Source organism: Anser anser, assembly GCF_964211835.1.
Source record: "Anser anser genome assembly, chromosome: 7".
Classification (NCBI taxonomy): Eukaryota; Metazoa; Chordata; class Aves; order Anseriformes; family Anatidae; genus Anser; species Anser anser.
Genome location: NC_139727.1, coordinates 40,472,274 through 40,493,677, shown reverse-complemented (window position 1 = coordinate 40,493,677; position 21,404 = coordinate 40,472,274). Strand labels below are relative to the sequence as shown.

General features: G+C 42.2%; 1 protein-coding gene across 13 annotated transcripts in view; it reads right to left on the bottom strand.

Moving 5' to 3' along the window:
- Nucleotides 1-21,404, bottom strand: part of LOC310902621 (uncharacterized protein) — a 56,713-nt gene that overhangs the window by 4,001 nt on the left and 31,308 nt on the right. For 8 of the 13 annotated variants that reach the window (XM_083844464.1, XM_083844463.1, XM_083844461.1 and 5 more), the window contains one exon: nucleotides 16,784-18,027. In XM_083844464.1, coding sequence (XP_083700590.1) covers nucleotides 17,612-18,027 — 416 coding nt within the window. In that variant the 3' untranslated portion in view covers nucleotides 16,784-17,611. Of the gene's footprint in view, nucleotides 1-13,010; nucleotides 13,157-13,365; nucleotides 14,315-14,445; nucleotides 15,227-16,776; nucleotides 21,362-21,404 lie in introns of those variants that run through there. The other 5 variants (XR_014586821.1, XR_014586822.1, XM_083844457.1 and 2 more) reach the window with 3 other exon arrangements.

Here is a 21,404-nt window from a genome sequence, read left to right as displayed (position 1 = left end):
TTTTAACAGCTTTTTATTATTATTATTTATTTATTGCCCTGAAACTGGAACTTTTAGTATGTAAGATTAAGCTATATAGTGCTACGTATCTATAGCACATCAGCAGCTAAGTTGTTTTTTTCTACTAATGTTTCTAAATTCAAGTCTTCACTAGTAATCATAAGGTTCAAAAAATTAAAACACCACCAAACCCCTCACACGTAAATCCTGAGGAAATAACATATTGCTAAACAAGATGCACTGCTCAGCTCAGAAAGTGAGATTTGCTCTCCCTCTAGAGTTTTGTCTGCATGTGCTGTAAGCTATTACTGCTGGCTAGCAGAGCTGTTCTGCTAGCACTACTCTTGCTATTCTTTTTCACTCAAAAGAAGTTGTGACCTTGAAAACAAACCTTTTTCATTAAATCCTATGACAAACACTTTGTCTAGCCTTGACCACAAGCCTAAACTCCTCTCGGATACATTACAACAGTTTAATATAATAGCTGCAAGCAAACTACCTGCAGAAGATGGTATTGATTTATCTTGTCTCAGTACTCATTACCTTTAGGTGAGTCTTTCTCTTCACTTTTGGCTCTGTGATATAATGGAGAGAATTCACCCCGAACAGCCATATAAAACCTTGCATAGCTCTACGAACAAACCTGATCACGCTTTTGAATTATGTGAGAATGAGGAGCAAGAAGCGTTTCCTTTGTGCCCAGTGAAACAGACGACACCCATGCATGCAGAAAAAATCTGCAAGGCAAACACCTGTCCAGTACCAGAGATCCGATCCGAGCGTCTCGCAGAAAGTTTGGCTGTCAGGAGTTCAGAGCTAACCTTCGAGCCAACAGGCACACACTGCCCTGATCCTGGCACTTGCTAAATGTCAAGGATAATCTCATTTCCATTTTGATGAATAATGTACAGCAAGGCAAACACTTCTGCGTGTACTTCTGTGGGAATTCAGCTGCAGGAATTGAGCAGGTTACGTGCACTGGACCAGAGGGAGATGGAAATGGAGGTGTAAGAAAAAGGGATGACTCGAGGGTCATGGACTCTGCTGCCTTTTAATGCTTCAATTCTCTCTTTCTGTTGGAAGACAACCGGCTGAAATAAATAACTTGAGTAGATACCCGCTTGATTCTCCAGTCCTCGCAGCTCTGTTGCCCTGCCACCGAGCAAGAGCAGAGGCAGCACAGGGCAGCTGGTGGCAGCGGGATGTTGGGGCTCAGCGCTGGCCATGCGGGCTGTCCCTCCCTCACCCCAGCACCCACGCCGCGGGAACTGCCACTCGGGGCTCCTCTCCAGCCTGGAATGAGGAGCAAGAATATATCTGCTCCTACATACAGACCTCTGTCCCAAAAGGGGCACAAACAATGCGTGGCACGTCTTCTGAAGGTCAAACATTCATTTGCATGCAAGAACCCAGGTTGGTAGTTCCTAATAAAAGCTGCTAGCTAGGTCACATTTGGGCTTTTGCTTTACGTACAGGGAAAAAGGGGAGAAAAGGGAAAAGAAAATTAATATCTACAGAGTCAAAATAGCCAAAAAGAGGTTTTATGCCTATAATTTCTGACTATTGTGCAAGTAAAATGACATGAGAAGCCCAGAAAAACAATCAAAGCTGTGTTTCTTGGATCTGTTTTCCCTTGTTTGTGCCTATTCTGCTCCACGCAGGATGGAAGCGGCAGCAGCAACCCATGGCTGGCTGCACATCCCTTCCTCTATAAATTCCTCTGTAGCTGCTCCATAATAAAAAAAGGAGAAGCCAGACACAGGTATGGTAGCTTTATAGCAGCAAAAGTTTGTCTACATTAGCAGTGGAGAACTTTACCTTCAAATTTGCATTCCATTTCTTTTTTTCTAAAGAAAAGAAAAAAAAAAAAGAAAGCTTTAACAAGACCTACATACAGAGCCTGATCTTTTAAACTAGAGAACAGGATAATTCTAGGTATGTGCCAAGGAAACACAAAAGCCTCCTCTTTTCTTATGGAGCTCCTGGGCTCAGTGGCGGCTGTAGCGGCCCAGCGCCAGTGCTGAGCTGCCGCAGCAAACTGCGGCAAACCTCGCAGCAAAGCTCCCTCACAGCGTGCCCCTGGCCAAACCTCCCGTCCCACCCTGACTCGTCCTAACACCCGCAAGGAACAGGGGGAGCCATCGCAAAGACTTCTTGGCTGCTCTGCTCTCAGTCTTTTCACATATTCTCATTTCTGCGAGTGTCATTATTACAGAACACAGCGCAACGACCGCGATTGCTCGCTTTTCTGAAGCACGCTTCGTCACAGACCGTTGTGTAGTAGCAAGTGTCAAGATCTGCACGATTTTCTTGATTTGATCAATCACCAAAATTTGACCAAATTACCTTTCCATGTATTTTTATGCTTTGCTGCACACAACACAGTTTACCTCATTTATCCCTCTATCAATTAGTGTCTCAGTTACACATGAATTCCAACGTCCAACTCCGTATCCTTACAAATGCAAAGACACTGCAGGCACATCGTGAGTCTTAATGGACCCATCTTGCTTAATTTGGCAGACTTTACACACAGCAAATGACATGCAAACTGTTGCTAATGGGCAAGAGTAGTTATGCCTGGTGTATTAAGACTTTATACAAACCCTCTGTGAAGATGTTAAGAGTTTTGCAGGTTTTCATCTCCTTCATATTGCTTTTTTTGAAAAGAGCTGAATTGCACCAGTCACTGTGTGGTCTTTAACAAAATTTCTCAGACAATATAATTCTAAATCCATCGTAAGGAGCTCACTGAACTGGATGAGTTTTGGACAAAATGTTGTAGTCAAGTGAAATACTGACTGCAGAACCAAGTGGCACCAAATTATCTCCTCTGGCTCCTTTACATCAAGAGGAATTTTGCCTACAAACTCAGTGCTTCAGATCTGTTTTTCTAGCAATACGCTCTGGATTTAAAAGGTTTATATTAAGTCCTATTAGTAATGCACTGCTATATAATCAGTGCAAATTTGACTGAATGCTTCTTATATTGGGGATGGGAAGTTGAAATCATTTTGCTTATCTGATTATCTCAGCAGGCGTGCAGTCAGAGGGGATTTGGTCTTCCACAGAACACATTCAGCATTATTTTTCCATTTTGTTTCTCTGCCTCATCTCTCTTTTGCAAGGAAACTGATAGTATAAATCAAAATAAAAATCTTTCAGTACTTCAAGGAAGCAGTCTGGGAGTGAGGCAGGACTGCTGCAGCACACATTTACATTCATTAAAAGTCCCTCAAACCGCATCTGAAAGTTCACAGCCCAGATTTGCCGAGACTTTAATGCAAGCGGTTCTCTAAAAGGTCCATCAGCAGCAAAGGCAGCGATCGCTTACTCACTTCGCAGGCAGCGAGCACGCAGCAGCCTTTGAAGCACGGGATACCTGCGCGCACCGGGGCGCTCAGCAGCACAGAGAACAGGCAGCACAGCCGTGTCTGGCACGGGTAGCGAAACAACTTCAGCTGAGGGGGGCACACAGCGTCAGCGTTGGCTTGGGCTGCCCAGCCTGACTGCACGCTCAGACGGACCAACAGCTTCCCACAGCATGTTCCGCCTGCCAGGCAGCTGCTAAGAGACAAGAGCTTTATCTGGCTCCCTCTCATCCACCTGGATGGGCACAGAGGTTGTGCGTTGGGCTGAAGGGACAGGAGAGGGGTGGAACAGAACAGTCGCTCTGAGGTTTCCATGAGCAGTGAGCTACGTGCCACGGCCGAGAGCACAGCCTCAAGCTCTATTAAGCTTTGTCTTAAGCTCTTTTGTAATAAAAGTAATGTTTTTCAAGATGGCAGTTATGTGACACAAATTTCTGTTGCACAGATATTGCTCAGATCTTCTGCAAATTGTTTTACATTTGAGATGATTTCTGGAGGAGGAGAAGTTATTTTTAATTTCTCAGACGACATGATATTGAACTTGTCTCCTGGATCCTGGGGACCAACCTCTTCAGACCCGTCCAGGTATTCTCCTTCGATTACTCTGGTGATATCCTCACTCGGCCAAGGCCCACCAAGACCACCAACCTTTCCTCGGGGTGGCCAGTAGCACAGTACCAGACACGTAGGGAAAGAAGAACCAGCACCCATGCAGAGAAGTCCTGGCTGTAACACCACAGCTCCCAGCAATCAGCATTTTAGGGACACCCTGAATCCAGCCTACCGTGCTCAAAACCCACAGAGGAACACATCATTACTCCAACACCTATTTTAACCTCAGTTTAGACTTCTGCAGAATTTTTTGACAGTGACTTTTGCATTGTTCTCCATGTTAAGAAGTAACTCTATTTGATCTGAAGCCAAATGGCAAAATAATGCAGCGGCTGGAGGGGACAGAGCCTGCAGTCGCGGCTGCCTTTGTGTTGCCACTGCCCTGTGCTCGCTTCCCTGGGCTCCCAGCCAGCTCCTAACGAGCCGGGTTTTGGAGAAACACTCTGATACCACATATGGGAAAACAGCATAAAACTCCAGGATAATTAATATTTAGAGTACATGCTCTTTTAAATCCACAGATGTAGGAGCACGTTACGAACAAAAGGTATCGAAGCCATTTGAGAGATGCTGGGAGAAAAAAACAGGTCTACCAAACCGCTTGGGCAGCCACTGGAACAGCCAAGGAAAAAAAATAAAAAAAAGAGCACCACTGCTGCTGATAATATCATATTCATCAGGTAAATTCCTATGTCACAGGACAGGAACATAAGCTTATATTATCCTTTCCAGCCTGAGATACCTACCACATCTTTGCCAGAGTACACTAGGAAAAAGCCCAGGACTACATTTCATAAAGCAGGTCTGAAGTAATCCTTTTATCTAAGGAGGGTGAAAAGCTCTCAATTTGTAATACAGGCATAGATTTAATGACAAAATGGATTTCCATCAGAAGTTTCTAAAGATTTCTAGAGGTCTTTGAGCATTACGGAGAGTTTGAAATAAGCTTAAAAAAAAAAAAGTCTAGCCTTTTTTTCTCTCTCCTTCCTCTATCCCAGGCACAAGATAGTAATCACAGAGCATATAACTTTCCCTTTGGAAAATAAATGCCATTATGTAAGAGTCTGTGAATAAAGAGTTCAACACATCTCTATTTCATAAATGTAATCTCCTAAAAATACAGCAAGCAGTAGAACAATAAAAAAAGATACTGCCTAACCAATATCAACCCTCAGATTTGATTTAGCAATAACTAACACAGTACTGCAGTGACCTTTAAAACTATCCTGCCAAGAACTTCTTATACATAAAGAAAAAAGGACGACAGTACAGAGAAACATTATGTTGGCAAGTCTCTATAGCAGTAATCAACACAATACAGATGTTCATGTGAAGGAAAGGCAATTTGGCTTAAAACTACTGAAGTCCCACCATTTTCTAACACCCTAAAAGCTTTTCTAACTAAAAAAGGCTCTTAAACTGTCAGGTACTGGATATAAACCATCTCAGTCAGAAACACTAATCTCTCGTGAAATAATTTCTTTGGTAAAAGTAACTTTCAAGACTGCTGTTAAAAACTTAATAATTATTATTATTTTGTATCTTTTTTAATGAAGTCTTATCAGGAACATACAAAATTTAAACTATGTGTGGAAAATCTATCTGTATTTTTGAAGAAGCATTCAGGTGTTTACACCAGCTCCTCTGTGCACAGTTATTTACAACGTGGGCTTAATTACAGCATTCTGCTAACTCAGCTTTCATCCCTGAGGTTATTTAATACAGTTTGAAATGAACGGATTTTAATATAGGAATTTGAAACTGTGACACACACACAACAATAAAATAAATTTTAAAAAAAGCAATAGAATAAAATATAAATTCACCTTTCTTAACAAGTTTTCAGTACTTGTAAATTGTCCTTAAAGTATGAGGTGAAAAGACTCCATTTAATCTAGCACATATTATTGCAGTCATATCATGAAATAAATTAAAGGTGCATTTGATTTTACTTATCAACTATCATACTTATTTGATCTACTTATCTACTATCATACTTATGTCAATAAGATGAGATTTCAAAAGAAATACCTAAATACCAAGTGAAATATTCTACACAGAAACTGGTTTTAGTTATACTAAGAATACATTTTTTTTTTGTGAATAAAAATGTTTGGAGAAATTTAAATCAGAACAACAAAACTATCCTTCATTTTCAATGTCCTTTTGCATCAATGTTTACAAAAACTCTACTGGAAAAATTAAAAATAAAAATAAAAAGTGGGAAAGCATTAGGGTCATTCACAAAACAGACCTATAATCTCAGCTATTAATTTTCCACCAGCAGCATAACTAATTACTTCCACATCTGCTAACCCAACAAAGCAAGTGAATTTATCATGCCACCCTGATCAGAACTGGGTCAACAATAATGCTGAGAGCAGATCAGTCCTCAAAAAACACACACAGAAAACTTCAAAATAAAGCTTAAGGGTTGCATAGCTAAATAAAACGATGAAAAGAAAGATGTAAAGAGAGTGGTTGATTGTCAGCTACTTTTGAAATTCATGATACACTTGACAGGATAGAGCATGCATGCTAACATTATCTTATTAATGTGGTTTAAAAAAAAGTTATCGACATATAAGATGAAACTAATAAAATAGCACTCAGCTGGGCTTAATGCTGAACTGGATCATTACACAGGTTTATTAACAAACTGAGGAAAATATGCATTCAAATTCAGTTCTTCAATAAAAGCTTCAGGGCAGAAAGGTTCCCGGAGTCCCAGGCTCACTACTTTTCACAGGCTACAAAAGGAACCACAGCGAACACACCCTGAGTGGCACCGATTCAAGGGGATTTCTCCGAGAAACATACATGGCATAGAACTCTAGAAGGTAAGAACAGCAGCACAAACCAGACCATCGATCAAGACGTATACAAGACTTTCTGTAATATCTTACTTGGGAAAAGCAGTTCACAGCAGTTCCAATTTAAATGAAAACAATCCTGAAGTTGAGAAACAGCAGGGTGCATAAATAACTCTAGAGGATGCACCACCAAATTACAATGAGGATCAAAGTAAATTTCTCTAACAGTGGGATACACTCATGAAAAACACTCAGTTCAGCTCCTATTTTTTACTTGAGGATATGCAGTTCATTATAAAAAATTATGTGGTCAGCCTACAGACATTATCCAGCTCAGAAGGTTCCAGCTGCACCTTTCTGAAGTATCTGATCGCTGTTGCACTGCCAGATATTTGCATAATGAGTTATTAAAACCTGAAAACCTAAAATGTTCAACTCCAGTTTAATATTCAGCAGCCTACTAATGATAGTCTAGAAACAATATACACACATACATTTATGCGTGTCAGGCGATGATTACGCATGCACCATACATATGTCAAGTGCAGTATACGCCAGCTTCTGAAGACTAGACGTCAACAGTGAAATGAAACAATTTACAATAAATATATATATATTTATTTATTTTAAAGTTTATTGGTGGAGAATAGACAGAGTGTGTAAACAAGCTTGTACTCGTTCTTTAGGAAGCCACTGGTGCCAGGGCCAAAAACAGGGGAGAGGCCTGGAGGCACCTTGGTTCCTTCCTCGTTGGGTAGGGCCATGTGTAACGTAGGACCTCTCCTCTTGTACAGGCACCTCTCCCATTAGCCTGCACACAGCAGAGCCAGTGATTACACACGGCACTTTAAATTAGCATCAGCATCACATAAGTGATGGACACCCAACTATGAGCGCTTCCTGACAAGTATGATCTAAAAAGAAAAAGGATAATAAGCCTCGTGCACGTATAAAGATTATCAACGACACACATAAAGCAAGATTCATCGCGTGTAAAAACTTTGCCTCGTGATTTGACTGCTGCTTCACCAAGGACAAAAAGTCACAAAGTCTGTCTTTGTCACAAAAAAGACAAAAGGTCCGTCTCTGCCTCTCATCAGTTTAGCGGCTGGTGCTGTCAACAGGAAGGTTGGAGAACCAACGGGTAACGAAGCACACAAGCAGAAAGCAGTTAGCCCAGCTACGACTTGCGTTAGTCTCTGCAGCAGACCAGTATATCACTGAAATAAATACATAATCACACATATCATGGAGGTGTGTGCACTAATATGTGATATTTAGCAGAAGGCAGGGTGTATTGTCTCTGTTAAGGAACCAATAAAGGCAATTGCCTATGTAATGCAAGCATCAAGGTGGTGCTGTGTTGAGCATGATATACTTTGATGTCTTGTAAAGGCTACCGATGCTAAAGCAGCTTTCTTGCATAGATTAAAGGAGTCAAACTATAGTTTTCAAGATTAACGATAACACTGTGGAGCTGGTGATGATATAATGCTGAAGTGTGGCAAGCTTAACTTTTGCTGACTAAAAAAGGTTTTAAAAAGACAGTAAGGTACATAACGTCAGCTGATGAAGATTACAGGCGTGTAGCCAAATGAAGCAGTTTTCATGGTTCAGAGAGCTATCCAAATGAAAGACCCACTTATTTTGCTCGATTCTCCTCATTGTAACTGCTATGAACTGCAGTAACAGTCCTTGAGGAAAGGTGGGACGATGTCTTACAGACAACACCAACAGCTTGTCCCTTATGTCTTTTAGATTCACGCTGTCTCCTGACCCTGGGAGACCTGCAGCCTCTCGGGGTGGGAGCACACCACGCCTGTGGGGCAGCACTTGTGTTTGCAGATGTTCCCCACCCCTGCACATTCACCGTGCTCCCAGTGCTTGTCCAATGGATTTGGGCTCCCAGGGTGGACTGGAGACCCAGAATACACAGGACATAGCAAAGAGGATGTCAGGTAGTGGCATGGAGATATTTTTGCCAAAGGTGCCTGCATGTAAAACACTGAGCTGGTCAATTAGCTGTCCAGGGGAATGTACCTGATAATTAAATTACCAAAGCTGTCAGACCACTAACACATCGCGCTGCACTTCACCAGCTACCCAGAAAAATTGTCTGATTCCTCAGTTAAGCAGAGCTTTAAAGAAAATAAAATGTGGCATAATATTAATTATGTGAGCATGAATAGCTCTGCAGCACAAAGCCTGTGTGAATGGGGAATTTTGTTTTATAATGCTTTTTTCATCTGGCAGAAGACACGTCTATTTACAAATTAGTTCTTAATCCATCAATAAGGAAAATAAATTAAGACAAAAAAAAAGAGTATCTGCTCTGAAACTTCCTGATATTTGTTCCTTTGCCTCATCTTATATTGCCTATTCAAAAACCTGATGTTGGAACATGAAAGCTTATCCCATGGAGACTGCAACCAAACAGCAAGGAGTTTTCAAACATGGTTTTTAAAAAAAAAAAGTGAGGTTTTATTTTCCTTAGACCATTTCCTTATGCCACCTATAGAGTAACGGTCCTAAAATCCTTTTAGCAAGGTAAATATTCTATGTTGGAAAAAGTCCCATGACTACATCCATTCTGTTACCATAGGCATCTGCTCCGTACCAGTGCCAAAGCCCGCCTCCAGCATACTGGAGTGATCCTTTATCACCAGCAGCAAGCCCACATCTCAGAAAAAGGAGAAGAGGTTTAAGTTATGCCTCTTGGACTTTAGGGACTGGTCACATTTTGTTTGGCATACAGAAGTATACAGGAGGAGACAGCCTAGCAAAAAGAGTCTGGACACGCTGTGTAATACTGAAGCACAGGCTTCACTTATGGAAGCACTTGTTCCAGATATACAGACAGTATTTGTCTGCTCGTGTTGTAGGGACAAATGAGAGAAGTTACCAAACTGCTACTTTACAAAGTATATGTCCCAGCATTTATGAATAGATCTACTCACAGAAAGCAAGGGGTTCTGCTTCATTAACACTTCAACAGTTAAAGATTAAAATAATTCTCCCCATTTAGGTATACTGGGCAGCTAATTGCAGATCTGTATAATGAAATTCATTACACATATAAGTCCTAGATGTTGGAAAAGTGAACAGAAACTCCCAAAAGCAAAGAAAAAAAAATATTTCTGAGACTTCAGTTAATCAGCAAGGTCAAATTCTGTATATGGCCTTGTTGATATTACTTCAACATAATGAATTTTGACATCAAAATGTGTTAATTTTCTAACCTAAAAACACAAGGTACCCAGCATAAATAATTAACTAAAACAAGGTTCATTAGAAACGCATCCCCAAAAGAAGGAACCCTGAGAATCAGGAAAAGCATGCACAGAATACAAAAAATAGTTTGTTTTAATTACGTGCCTCCCTTTAACTGAAAAATAATTTGATTAAACTTTCATTAAAGTGGAATTTGATAAAGTTATCAAAATGTAGCACATGATTCAAGAACGGGTGCATGGTGGATAAATATTTTTGGATGTGCTCAGCACTAGGACCAAGCTGTGTTGCACTCTGCTTTCAGGAGCAAGGCTTGCCCACCGGAACCGTCCTTGGGTCTGCACGCAGAGCCCGTACCGCCAGCACCAAGCACAGCAGGGGCGCTCCCCTCGTGGTGCAGGCAAAACGGGGAGCAGGGGAGCCGTAAGCCCTGCTCTGTGCTGTGGGATGGGGCTGGACGCGGGGCTGAGCAGGCAAGGAGGGAGAACCTCCCACCACCCCCGATGAGCAGCTCTCCTTACACACCTGAGAAGCAACCACTAATGACAAGGTTGCACGATCAAAGCTTCCAGTGACAAATTGCCAAAGCAATTTGTAATCATTAAGCAGATCTTTCATCTCACAGGCAAGGCAAACATTACTGTGCATCTTCAGCAAAGAGTTAAATTTGAGTAGAAAAGAGAAATGAAATTTTCAATTGTTACGCAAATGATTTGTATCACCTGAAACAAAGTCTGGCTTCCTAACCTTCTACCTTAAAAAGGAAGCCAAAGAAACTTACACCTTGCTTGTAATTGTTTCTGCCCTAACATTAGCATTATTGCATTTAGCAAGAGAAGTCACTCTTTGAAATATCAGCATCAATCCAGAGACCAGTTTATGAGAAGCAATTACTTTAGGTTATTGATTTGAAGCTTCAAGGGAGATGTATCTAGTTTGTTTTTAGATTAAAAAAGAGAAAGAATTATGTTAGAGATAGCATTTCATTCTAATGCTAGAGAAGTTGTTGGAGGGGTTTTCTGCTACTGCTTTGTATAGAAGAGTAAATAGCAGAAACATGCAGACCCCGAGGTGCGTGCGCACAACTCTCCAAACAGCACCGTGCAGACACGCGATGGGAAGCCTAAGGCTCCCCCTGACCTAGAAACAGCTTGAATTTGCATACATAGCTAATGAAAAACAATGCGAAAGTGTTAGCAGTAGCACCCACCCTTTATATAAAACTTCATGTTGACAAAGCATTAACTCAAGATGAAAAGTGGCAGAAAGCTTTACGGGGAATTGAGATGTTATCTTCAGCCGCGGTGCTGTTAAGAGCAAAACAAAGTACCTTAATCCACAAACCCGTGGTCTTTCTTACAGTCTGTCAGATCAGAGAATCCAGAGTTTTCCGAGCACAGATCCTCACGAGAAATCCTCCCCCAGGAGAGGGGAGCAAGGTGTGGTGGGAGAAGACGAGCCCAGAGCCTGACCCACCGCACCCCAAACCCTGCCCAGTGCTGGCCAGCGCACCCGAGCAGACTGTGTTCTGCCAAGAACTCCTTGTCTCTCTTATCAGCTCAGTCTATCCATGCGTTACCTTAAACTGGGGAAAAACAGCTTTCTTTGCAGTTGCTACCCCCCACAGATAGCTTTGTAATGGTGCAGTTACCTTGCAGACCCCTCTACCTGACCCATAAGACTGTAAGGCCAACACTGACTTGCTGTCTTTTTGTAAGACACAAACAAAATTCAGATCTCAGCAGTTCACAAATTCAAAGCAGAAATGGGGAAATTCTTTCCTTTTGGGGAAACTGTTGTCCAAAATGATTTCCAGATCAGTGGTACCTGAAGAAGGTGGGTGAAGGTGTCCCTCCTCCCTATGCAGAAGAGACCAGCAATGCTTGCAGTGGTGTGACAGTGTTTTAACCTGCTCAAGAGTTGTGGGACAGTCTCACTTGCTCCTGATGGGCATTTAACTGCAGATGCTTATTTAGCAAGGATTCTTCAGCAGCAAGACACGAACACTTTAACTGCAGCTATCGCGTTTGCTGAACTTTCAACAATACAAGCAAAAAAGCTGAGTTTTGGAATCAGGGCTGCTGTGGGAGGGCTGCACCCAAATCAATTTGCCGTGTAGCTAAAGCTAGTCTTGAAATAACTTCCCAACTTACTATGTTCTGTCAGAAATTATTTTCACCTATGAAGAACCACAAAGTCAAAGGAAGGTCTGTTCTTAAAAGCCAGGAGGAGCTACAGGAGGCGAGCTGCAGAGCTACAAGCACCTCTGTGCAGCACAGGAGGAGCTCACAATCCTGCGCCCCCCCATGCCAGGGGAGCTGATGCCATGGAGCAGCCCCTGCCTGACAGCAGCTCGGACACCCAAAAACCCCTTCGAGCACCTGTATCCGTTTGGTCCATGCGGACTGTTACCCTTGCAGCAGATCACGCAGCCTGCCTTGCAGTAGGTCATGTGCTATGACATGAATTATGGTCTAAATGTAGCTTACTTTTGAAAATAACTAACTTACACCTAGGACTTGACAGGATGGCTGGCACGCTCCAGCACCATTTCAGCTGTGGGCAGCAGAGAAATCTGGTTTCTTTAGATTATGCTCCATGCTTGAATATGTTCAACTGCTTTAGAATAATGTTGGACAAATACAAAAACAGTTTCAAAACAGTGAGAATTCAGGTTAGGTTAGAAGCTATGAAATCATTAACTTCATAGTAGAAATATACACTTTTTTATTTAGGCAAAAATAAAAAAAAATGATTAGCCTGCTTAATAGGCGATCTTCTAATATAAATTAAATTGTAGACCAGATTTGCAATGTTCCTGGTACAGCTGTGTTTGTAGCAATGCTTCTTCTAACAGTCAAATACGAGGGTCAACAATCAGAAAATGGGTTTAAAATTTAATTGCCTCGGAAAGCAGAACGAAGTAAATTGCTAAGGTTAATGCTGGCTTTTAATGAATTATCATCAGCTTCGGAGCACCCACCTTTTGCAGCGAGGGCGAGAGCACGAGCTGTTGAGCTGCGCGAGGACATGGAGAGCGGGACGGAGATGTCAGCGCGGTTCTGCAGCCACTGCACCACGGGGGGAAACACATTGCCCGAACCAGACTGCTGCGGTACAGGAACAAACCTGCAGTAACAATGGAAGAGAAGTCGACCCACTGGAAAAATCAATGCTAAAAACATGGGATGGGAAGAAGAAAGAGGCACAACATTGCACTTGCCAAGTTGCCCATTTCTGAAGGCAAATAAGGATCAGAACAAAATTCTGTATATGTGGGAATTTTCTATTTGTAAGTACACTTTTTTTTTTTCTGCAAGATTTCTGTGTATAAATACCTATAGAAAACCTGTGTTCCATGAACCACACCACGTGCGTTTCAGAATTTTAGCAGTTTTCTCAAAGCTTTCTGCTATGCTTTGTACCAGCTCGCTTCCTGCTGATGCTGGCAGTACAGCAGGACTCTTCCTACCCCGGGCCCGAGCTCTGGACACTGCTGGCCACCAGGCACCATGCACCGGTCCCCAGCCACCACGGGAAGAGCCCAGCCCGTGCTGGCAGTGCCTGCCCCAGGCGAGCCCCCAGAGACTCCCCTGCTTGGGAACCTCCAGCCCCAGAGACTGAAAAAAATGGCCAGTGCAGGGTTTGCCTGCACTTATTTAACATTTCCCCAGCCGCTGCCAATTTCCATGAGACATCACACGACGCAGCTGATGTAAACCACGGTAACCAGGTGTGACAACTAACAACATGGTATTAAATGATGTAACAGCTCTGGGAACTGCAAAACCCCAAAACCAACAAACAGCATTGCTTGCTAGATCCCATAGCTAAGAGAAGTGTAGTGCTCTCCCTAACTCATGTAGTATTTATATGCTGGATGGCAAAATAAATATTGCAACAAATGATATTTTTTTTCCTACGCTTTGTTCTCTCTGCCATACCTGCAGGTTTTATTTCTTCTTCTTCAAGAAATCTATAAGAGTCTGCTCAAATGAGCAATTAGACTTATCTCTCTTGCCCCATTTAAGATCACACTATGATTGTTCTCACTGTGAAACAGTTTGACTACATAAAACTTTACAGCCAGGTGGATTTGTTTAGTTTATAACATAAAAATATGCATATTACGGGGAGGAGGAGACCACAGTAAGAACCTGAAATCACTACATGTTTTTTCACACTTTTCCCTGGAATTGTTCCCATTCTCTAAAATGAAACAAGTCTTGCCATCTGTCTGCAAAATCCTCTTCATCTCAACCTGTGATGTTCCAAAGCCACTGCCTTTGCTACTGGTGTACATAAACCTCAAATTGCTACAGAAGGTGCAAGTACCAAAATAAAATGAATTAAGGCAGGAAAGGTCCCTGTAGGTATCAGGCCACCTCCGAAACTGCTCTAACCTGCCCATTACCTACCTGCTTCCAGACCAGCAGTGGCACCGATGAGCAAATGACACTCCCTATGGCCCCAAAACCTTTCCTGGTTTTATTTGTTGTCCCAGAACAGCCCCTGTGCTTTTACGATGGAGGAAATGAAGCTCCCCTGGCAGTGCAGGTCTCCCCGTGCAGAGCTGTGCCCCCGGAGCACAGGAAAAAGCCCCGGAGGCTGCTTTGGAAAGCATCCCAGCCCACCTGGGAAAACAGATCTGCTTTATTTGAGATGAGGGATGGCTGTAGCTAATGAACAGTCTGGGCAATGTGCTTTGGGTTAATTAACCTGCTTGTTGGCTGTGCTGTAACCACAGTGAGCTGCTTCCTAGACAAGCGGCTAGATGTAACAGAACACACAGCTACGCTGATCCAGGAAATGTTAATACTAGAAGATGCACCAAGGAGCGCAATGCCAGCCCCGACCGGTGCAGGCAGGATGCACCCAGGGATGCCCAGGAACGCCTGCAGCTGCTGGGACTGCCTTCATGGTAAGGGGGGACAGCACCCAGGGCTGACATCGTGTCTGCCTTCGGAAAGCAGTCAAAGAACGAGGGTGCAGCGTTTTTCTCTGGTTACCAAGGTCACTCTCTGATAGAAAATTACCTCTACGTGAATTTAATTTTCTGCAGCTGCTGCGGTGAGGGCTCCTCCTGTAGCTGGGCTCCCTGGCAGGAAGCAGTGCCGAGCAGGACGCGTCTCTGCCCACCGGGGCTGGTGTGCTGCGCCTCAGTGACCCCTCCACAAAGCACTGTTCTTGTCTCTGGGGCTACAGAAACAAGAAACAAACAAACAAACAAAAAACAATTATTCTATTATTGTCTGTCACATTTCTTCAGTGACAGGCAGGCTTCTGTACGGAGCACTTTTCCTGCCTTCTTTTTCTCATTCCCATCCTCCCAGTCTGACATCTGCCTTTGTCTGCCCTGCCCCTCAAACTGAGAAATACACGAAATTCATAACTACAGCTATCTCTGGCCCCAGAAAGAGCCTTTATTCCTTTTACAACCCGGATTACTTTGAGGTGTTGCTTTCATCGCTTTATTTTTTACGCCGTGAAAACAGAGGGCAGAAGTTACTCGAGGCTGAGCTACATGCAGCCTGGGCAGAGAAGTGCCTTCGGGCCGAGGAACCCTTACTTTCGGGAGCTGGCAAGTGTTACCAAGGCCGGGGGAGAAGCCTGCTCGTGGGTACAGCTAAGGAGGCGAGTCCCTGGTGCACACTTAGCTGCGAAGGCCAGAGCCCCTGCTCCACAGCCCTAAAATGGGATTCTCCATTTAAAACCAGCCAAAACCCACTGTTCTTCATCAACTGTCACCCAGACTTCTCTACCCCCCAAAAACCCACGTTTCTGAGCACTGATAATCAATTTACTGTGACAACAAAAGGGAAAACATGCTGAAAAGACCTACAGCTCTTCTTCACGGAAACCTTACACATCATAATGGCACGGTTTCATCTGTTGTATTATAGAAATCTGCTTGCAATTATAAGACTTATTTCATATTTTAATGTAATTATGTTTGGCCTTTGCTCTAATAAATCCTTGAACCAGAACTGGAAGATAAGAAATTCAAATACCCTGAGCCTGCTAAAGATAAAATGCTGAAAGAAAGGTGATGTTGCTTAAATAGCTTTGCTTAAAAATCAATACAGAATACATTCATAAATTAACAATCACTCTAGACTAAAACATTTATTGCTGGAGGAACACTGCATAATTAAACTATGGGAATGAATAACAAATTAAAATTTAATTTTAATTTTTGGGTTCCTTTCTAAGCCTGTAGTAAAAAAGAAAAAAAATCCTTTGCTACATCTGAATTTATTTCTACTGGAGAAAATTACGTGCATTAGTTGGTCATGGCTCCCCAAACCGTTCTACAAAGGTCAAGCTCCAGTGATTTTAAATGGAGTTGTGGCAAACTTTGGAAACATATAGGGTAAGTTTGGGGTAACTGGCATAGTCTGAGAGAGAGAAAGAAAAAAAAAAAGTGAAATGTTGCATTTTTAATTAAAAAAAGGAAAATTCAGATTAGTTGAAGCGTTTAAACCCCATTTAACCTTGACTGCCCCGTGTGAATCACTGCACTGAGAGGAGCTGTGCGTTGCCAGCCAGCCCCGGGTCCCGCAGGCATCCCGTGGCGGCACCACCCCACAGCAGCCAAGGCCACATCAGCATGCCGGCCTCTTAAGCTGCGTTGTGCTCATTGCTGCACCAAATATCACTTGTTTTCTTGAGACGGCGAGAGAACCGTCTCAAAATACTCAAGTTGTTGTTTTTTTTTCACCTTAGTTTTTCTAGGGAGGTTTTGCTCATGTTATAATCACATGTTCACGCACAGAGTTGTTTCACACTAGAGGAAGAAGCAAAGGAAATGCAATTGGGATGGTTATTGTTTGCTCCTCAGAAATGGGAAAGGGATATAAACCTGCGGGAGCACAGTACAGGATCTAATTCTTTTTTCTTTTCTCATTTCACGTTCCATTTTACCTCCCTTGGTCAAAATCATCTCTCTCTGTTCAGCATGAGGTGTCACTGATTAATCTAGTGGATAGAGAGTGTTAGGAGGAAGAATAATTACAACAGGCAAATATGATATGTTGGCTACACCGCTTACATCGTGTGGGCACCTTTGGCCTTACAGCTGCAGCCCGAACAGCGGCAATTGCTGCTTTTCCAGGTAAAACATGCTTTGTGTTAAATGAGGCAGGGGATGGCGTAGGGTGGGGTGGAAAGGACAATTAACTTCTATAAATAATCAGAGGATTTCTTATAAATGTGCTGGCTATTCTGCAGATTTCCCTGGATACATCATAACCAAAGCACCTCCTGTTCAAACACCAGTCTCTTCAGATATACCTATTATCAGTCACTCAGTGATGAGGTGAACACTGAATAGTTACACAGACGTAAATCTGAAGAAATTAATTCCATTCGCAGAGCTGCCAGAGAACTACAATCCAGGGTTTCAGTATTTTAAGACACATATGGTAGTTATGTACTCCCCGTGGAAAAGGAGATACGTGATTTAGATGTTTTGGGAGGGACTGATCCGGATGCATAAAAATGGAAGTAGCACTTTTAGTTTTTGGAAGATATCAGTAAAGGACAAAAATGTCTATATTGTGAAGGTCACATTTAAGAACATCATTAGCAGATCACTTGACCTTTACAGCATGGGTCAATGCTTACAAATACCACTTCATCAGAGAAATTAAATGCAACAAAGAAAGCGGGCCCTTTTCCTGAAACTTTTTGGTGTGTGGAGGGGAGGAAAGGTTCAATGATCGTCTTCTTCAGCAGATGCAGCAGGGTTACACAGGTTATCTTTGGGCTGCTCTCTTCATGAGAAATGTTGACTCTCAGTGAGGGAAGGATCTTTGGAAATGTCTTTCTTAAAATGCGAGGAGGAAGCTCATCAGTACGCTTGGAGGAGTGATGAAATAGACAAGGAGCACCCATATTTGTACAGTCCTCTCTCACGGGGTTAACGATGACAGGCCAGAGAATGTTTTTTGTGCATCCTAAAAACATCCCAACAAGTAGAGTCTCCCCAGCCGTCTGCTCTACCCAACATGACAGAAAATAAGAGAAATATTTAGCAGAAAATAACACATATCAAAGCCCTGTTCCTACTCCCCCCCCCGAGTAACCACCTATAGCCATTGCTGCACACACACTTTCTGATGACGGTCAGACCCAACATGGCTGTTTTGTTCTTACTTATCCCCATGGAGGCACTGCACCCACGTGAATCCTTGTGGTACTTTCGCACTTATTAAATTAGATGAGATTTTCAAAGATTCATAGATTTTAGAGCCAGAAGAGACCATTATGGTCTATTCAAACTCATGCATCACGCAGGCTATAAGTTTCATCAAGTGATTCCTGTATGAAGACTATAATTTATAACAGAGTAAGAACATATTTTAAAGAAAGAAATCGAAGTTCTCTATAAAAAGGTCAGTTACTTCATGTAGGATGAATGACAGATGGGACCCAACAGCATAAACACACACAGCACTTTTTTGATACCAAAATACATTTTTCCTTACACATTAATTTTGCCCATTGTAAGATTAAAAGCACAGTGCAAATACAGCCCTGGAGAAGGAATTCCACCTGTAAATACCCCATCATTTCTATTCCCCTAATGCATGCTAGAAAGAACACTACATGGAAAGGCAAAACATAGTCGCTACTGAGCATTAACAAAACAGCTAACCAGCGAGGCTGTTCATCTAGATAATTCTTTTCTTTTAATGCAGAGCGTTGCTTGATATTTTACAGGCACTTAGCCAAATAAGCAACATACTCTCTTCATGCACAGGAGAAGGAACATATTTTATCCGTAAGGATTTACAGCTTCTGAAAACAAATGGCACCCTGGGCCACACTAACCAGTGCATGCTGAAATGAACAGCATTATAGTACGGAGATGATGTGCAAAGACATGGGAGGCTCATCACTGCAGTTCTCAAATATTAATGTAAGAAGTCCAAAGAAAAACGTTGACAATAGAAGCCTTCGTGAAAGGGCCCTGAGAAATGAAAGCAGAAGGTAGTCCCTACCCGGGTGACATGCAGGTAGCAGGAACATCCAGCGATACCACTTTGGGTGTTCTAGATACATGATTAAGGTATTATTTGGAATATGAGGAGCCTCGATTCTCTAAAAGCCTCTGGCAAAATAGGGAGATGGACTCAAAAATATCTAAATTAGACACTCCAAAAGAGATTAAGAACCCCTTTCATTTTTTGTCTCAGATGTGAAATGGCATATTTTTTTTTTAGGGACAAAGGCGGTCTTTCAAAAGGTCTCTATTATACAGTGGGACTCATCACAAGATATCTGTCATTACTTATTTAGATTGCACTAAGGCTGAGTAGGCTTTTAGCACTTATCCTTCCATAAGAAAAATACAGCAATTCTTGGGGAACATTTCTTGGAACAGGAGCAGAAAGAGAGAGGAAAAAAAAAAAAAAGGAAGAAAAAAAAAGAAAAAAAAAGAAAGAAACAAAAAAAGGTGAAATGCATTTTCTTCTCTATTCCTCTACCAGGGGCCAAATGCAATTTCTGAACTCTCAGATGACAGGACATCCCTGAAACCCACGGGTAAGCTCTCCTTCCCGAGAGGTCTGTGGGAGACTCGCAGTGGGACTGACAGCATCCCTAGGGGGTCCCTGCGAAATGCAGCAGCAAAGGCTCATTCATGTCTACAGCCAGCAGAGCCAGCACCCCAAAGGCAACACACGCAGCATTTGGCTGGGCTTTCATTAGAGGGGATGCTCTTCCCCAGCACTGCCAATCACACCACAGCCACCTGAAGGCCAGCCACACGGAAGCAGTGAGAGCCCAACACCGTCCACAAGTCTGACAGCCATCAAAGCTCCCGGCTGGGCAAAAAAAAGGTGCCTGACTTGAAAGGAACTCAATATCTGAATTCTTAAAGAAAACATGCATCTTGCAAGTGACTACCATAGTCATGGTGCATCAGTAAAACCAGCCACACTTCAGATACCTTCCACATTGCTGCTTATTTGCATCACTTGCATAGTTTATATGGATGCATGTCTAATAAGATGAAGAGTCATCGGGGCACATTTGTCTCACCATTTCGTAACGTGTCCTAGACTTTTGGCAACTGACATGGCTACTGCTAAAGGAAAATTTACCAAAGCAAGCAGTGATTTTCCATAGCATGAGTGGACATTTTTCACATAAAGGCTGCTACCATTTGCAGTTCCTACCACATGTTTTCTGCATGTCTTTCATAATATCCATACTTACACTGGAAGTGAAACAAATCTTTTGTAAGGCAAATATTCTTTGTGCTGTCTATTCCCTTTAAAAGGGACTTACTGGTCAGTAGACTAAAGAGAAAGATTACTTCTGAGCTCTTTTAGGAACTTTTTTTTTTTTTTTTCACCCCAAAGAAAAGAAATAGGGCAGAAAGAAATTTCAGACTCAGAAGATATCTTGACTCATAGGCTATTAAAATTTAAGTGGCAAATGTATCATACCACTGACTGTCCCCAGACACTGCTAATCAGCTCCCTGGTGACACACTGCTACAGGAAATCTTCAAGAGCAATTCTGCATCTTCCTATTCTCAGCCACAGCCCACTTCTCCAGCCCACTTCACAATGTGTTCATATTGTTTTTCATATGCACTGTGAAACACTGTGGTAAAAAAACTGCTATCTGATTTTCTCCTAAGACAACTATCCAGTGAGAAAACAAAGTGAAACACACAAAAGAAAAGCCAACACAGCCAGAAGCGCAACATGTTGCAGGACAGGACTGAAACCCTGGAGACTTGGATGCCCTTATCCTGCTCTCAGCAACTTAAATAAATCACTGCACTTCCATTCTCCCTACCAGGTAAGTGGAAGAGATGATGATGATGACTGCTCCATAAAATCCTTTGAGATATTCTGTTATTATAAAAATAAAAATAAAAATAAAAAAGTGGAAGTATTTGCTTGCTTATATTATTATACTATTTTCTACCACTATTCTTATCATAAATTTCCTCAAATGGTGAATTAAAGACAGTTGGTAAGTTAGCAAACATGCAGTTCAGTGGTCTTGCTGGACCTAAACAAATCTGTGCAGAAATCAGCAATATTCTACACGTTTGAGGTACAAGAACTTCAGAAAAAGGTTCCCAGTTCTATGTACTGGTGCAAAAGTTGTAAGGTGTGGATCACTACAGAAAAGATATCTTGGTCACAAGAGGACCTCTTCATGGAGGGTGGCTGAAGGGAGGGAGCATCAGCATCTCTTATGAAGTCACATCTTCCTGACAATGTCCCATCTCATACAGGAAGCACTCAGTTTGAAATTACTCTCCTAAAATTCATATGTCTTCAAACAGAATAACGGTGCCAACATAAACTGGAAAAAATACAAAAAAAATTCCAAATGCATGAGAATGGAA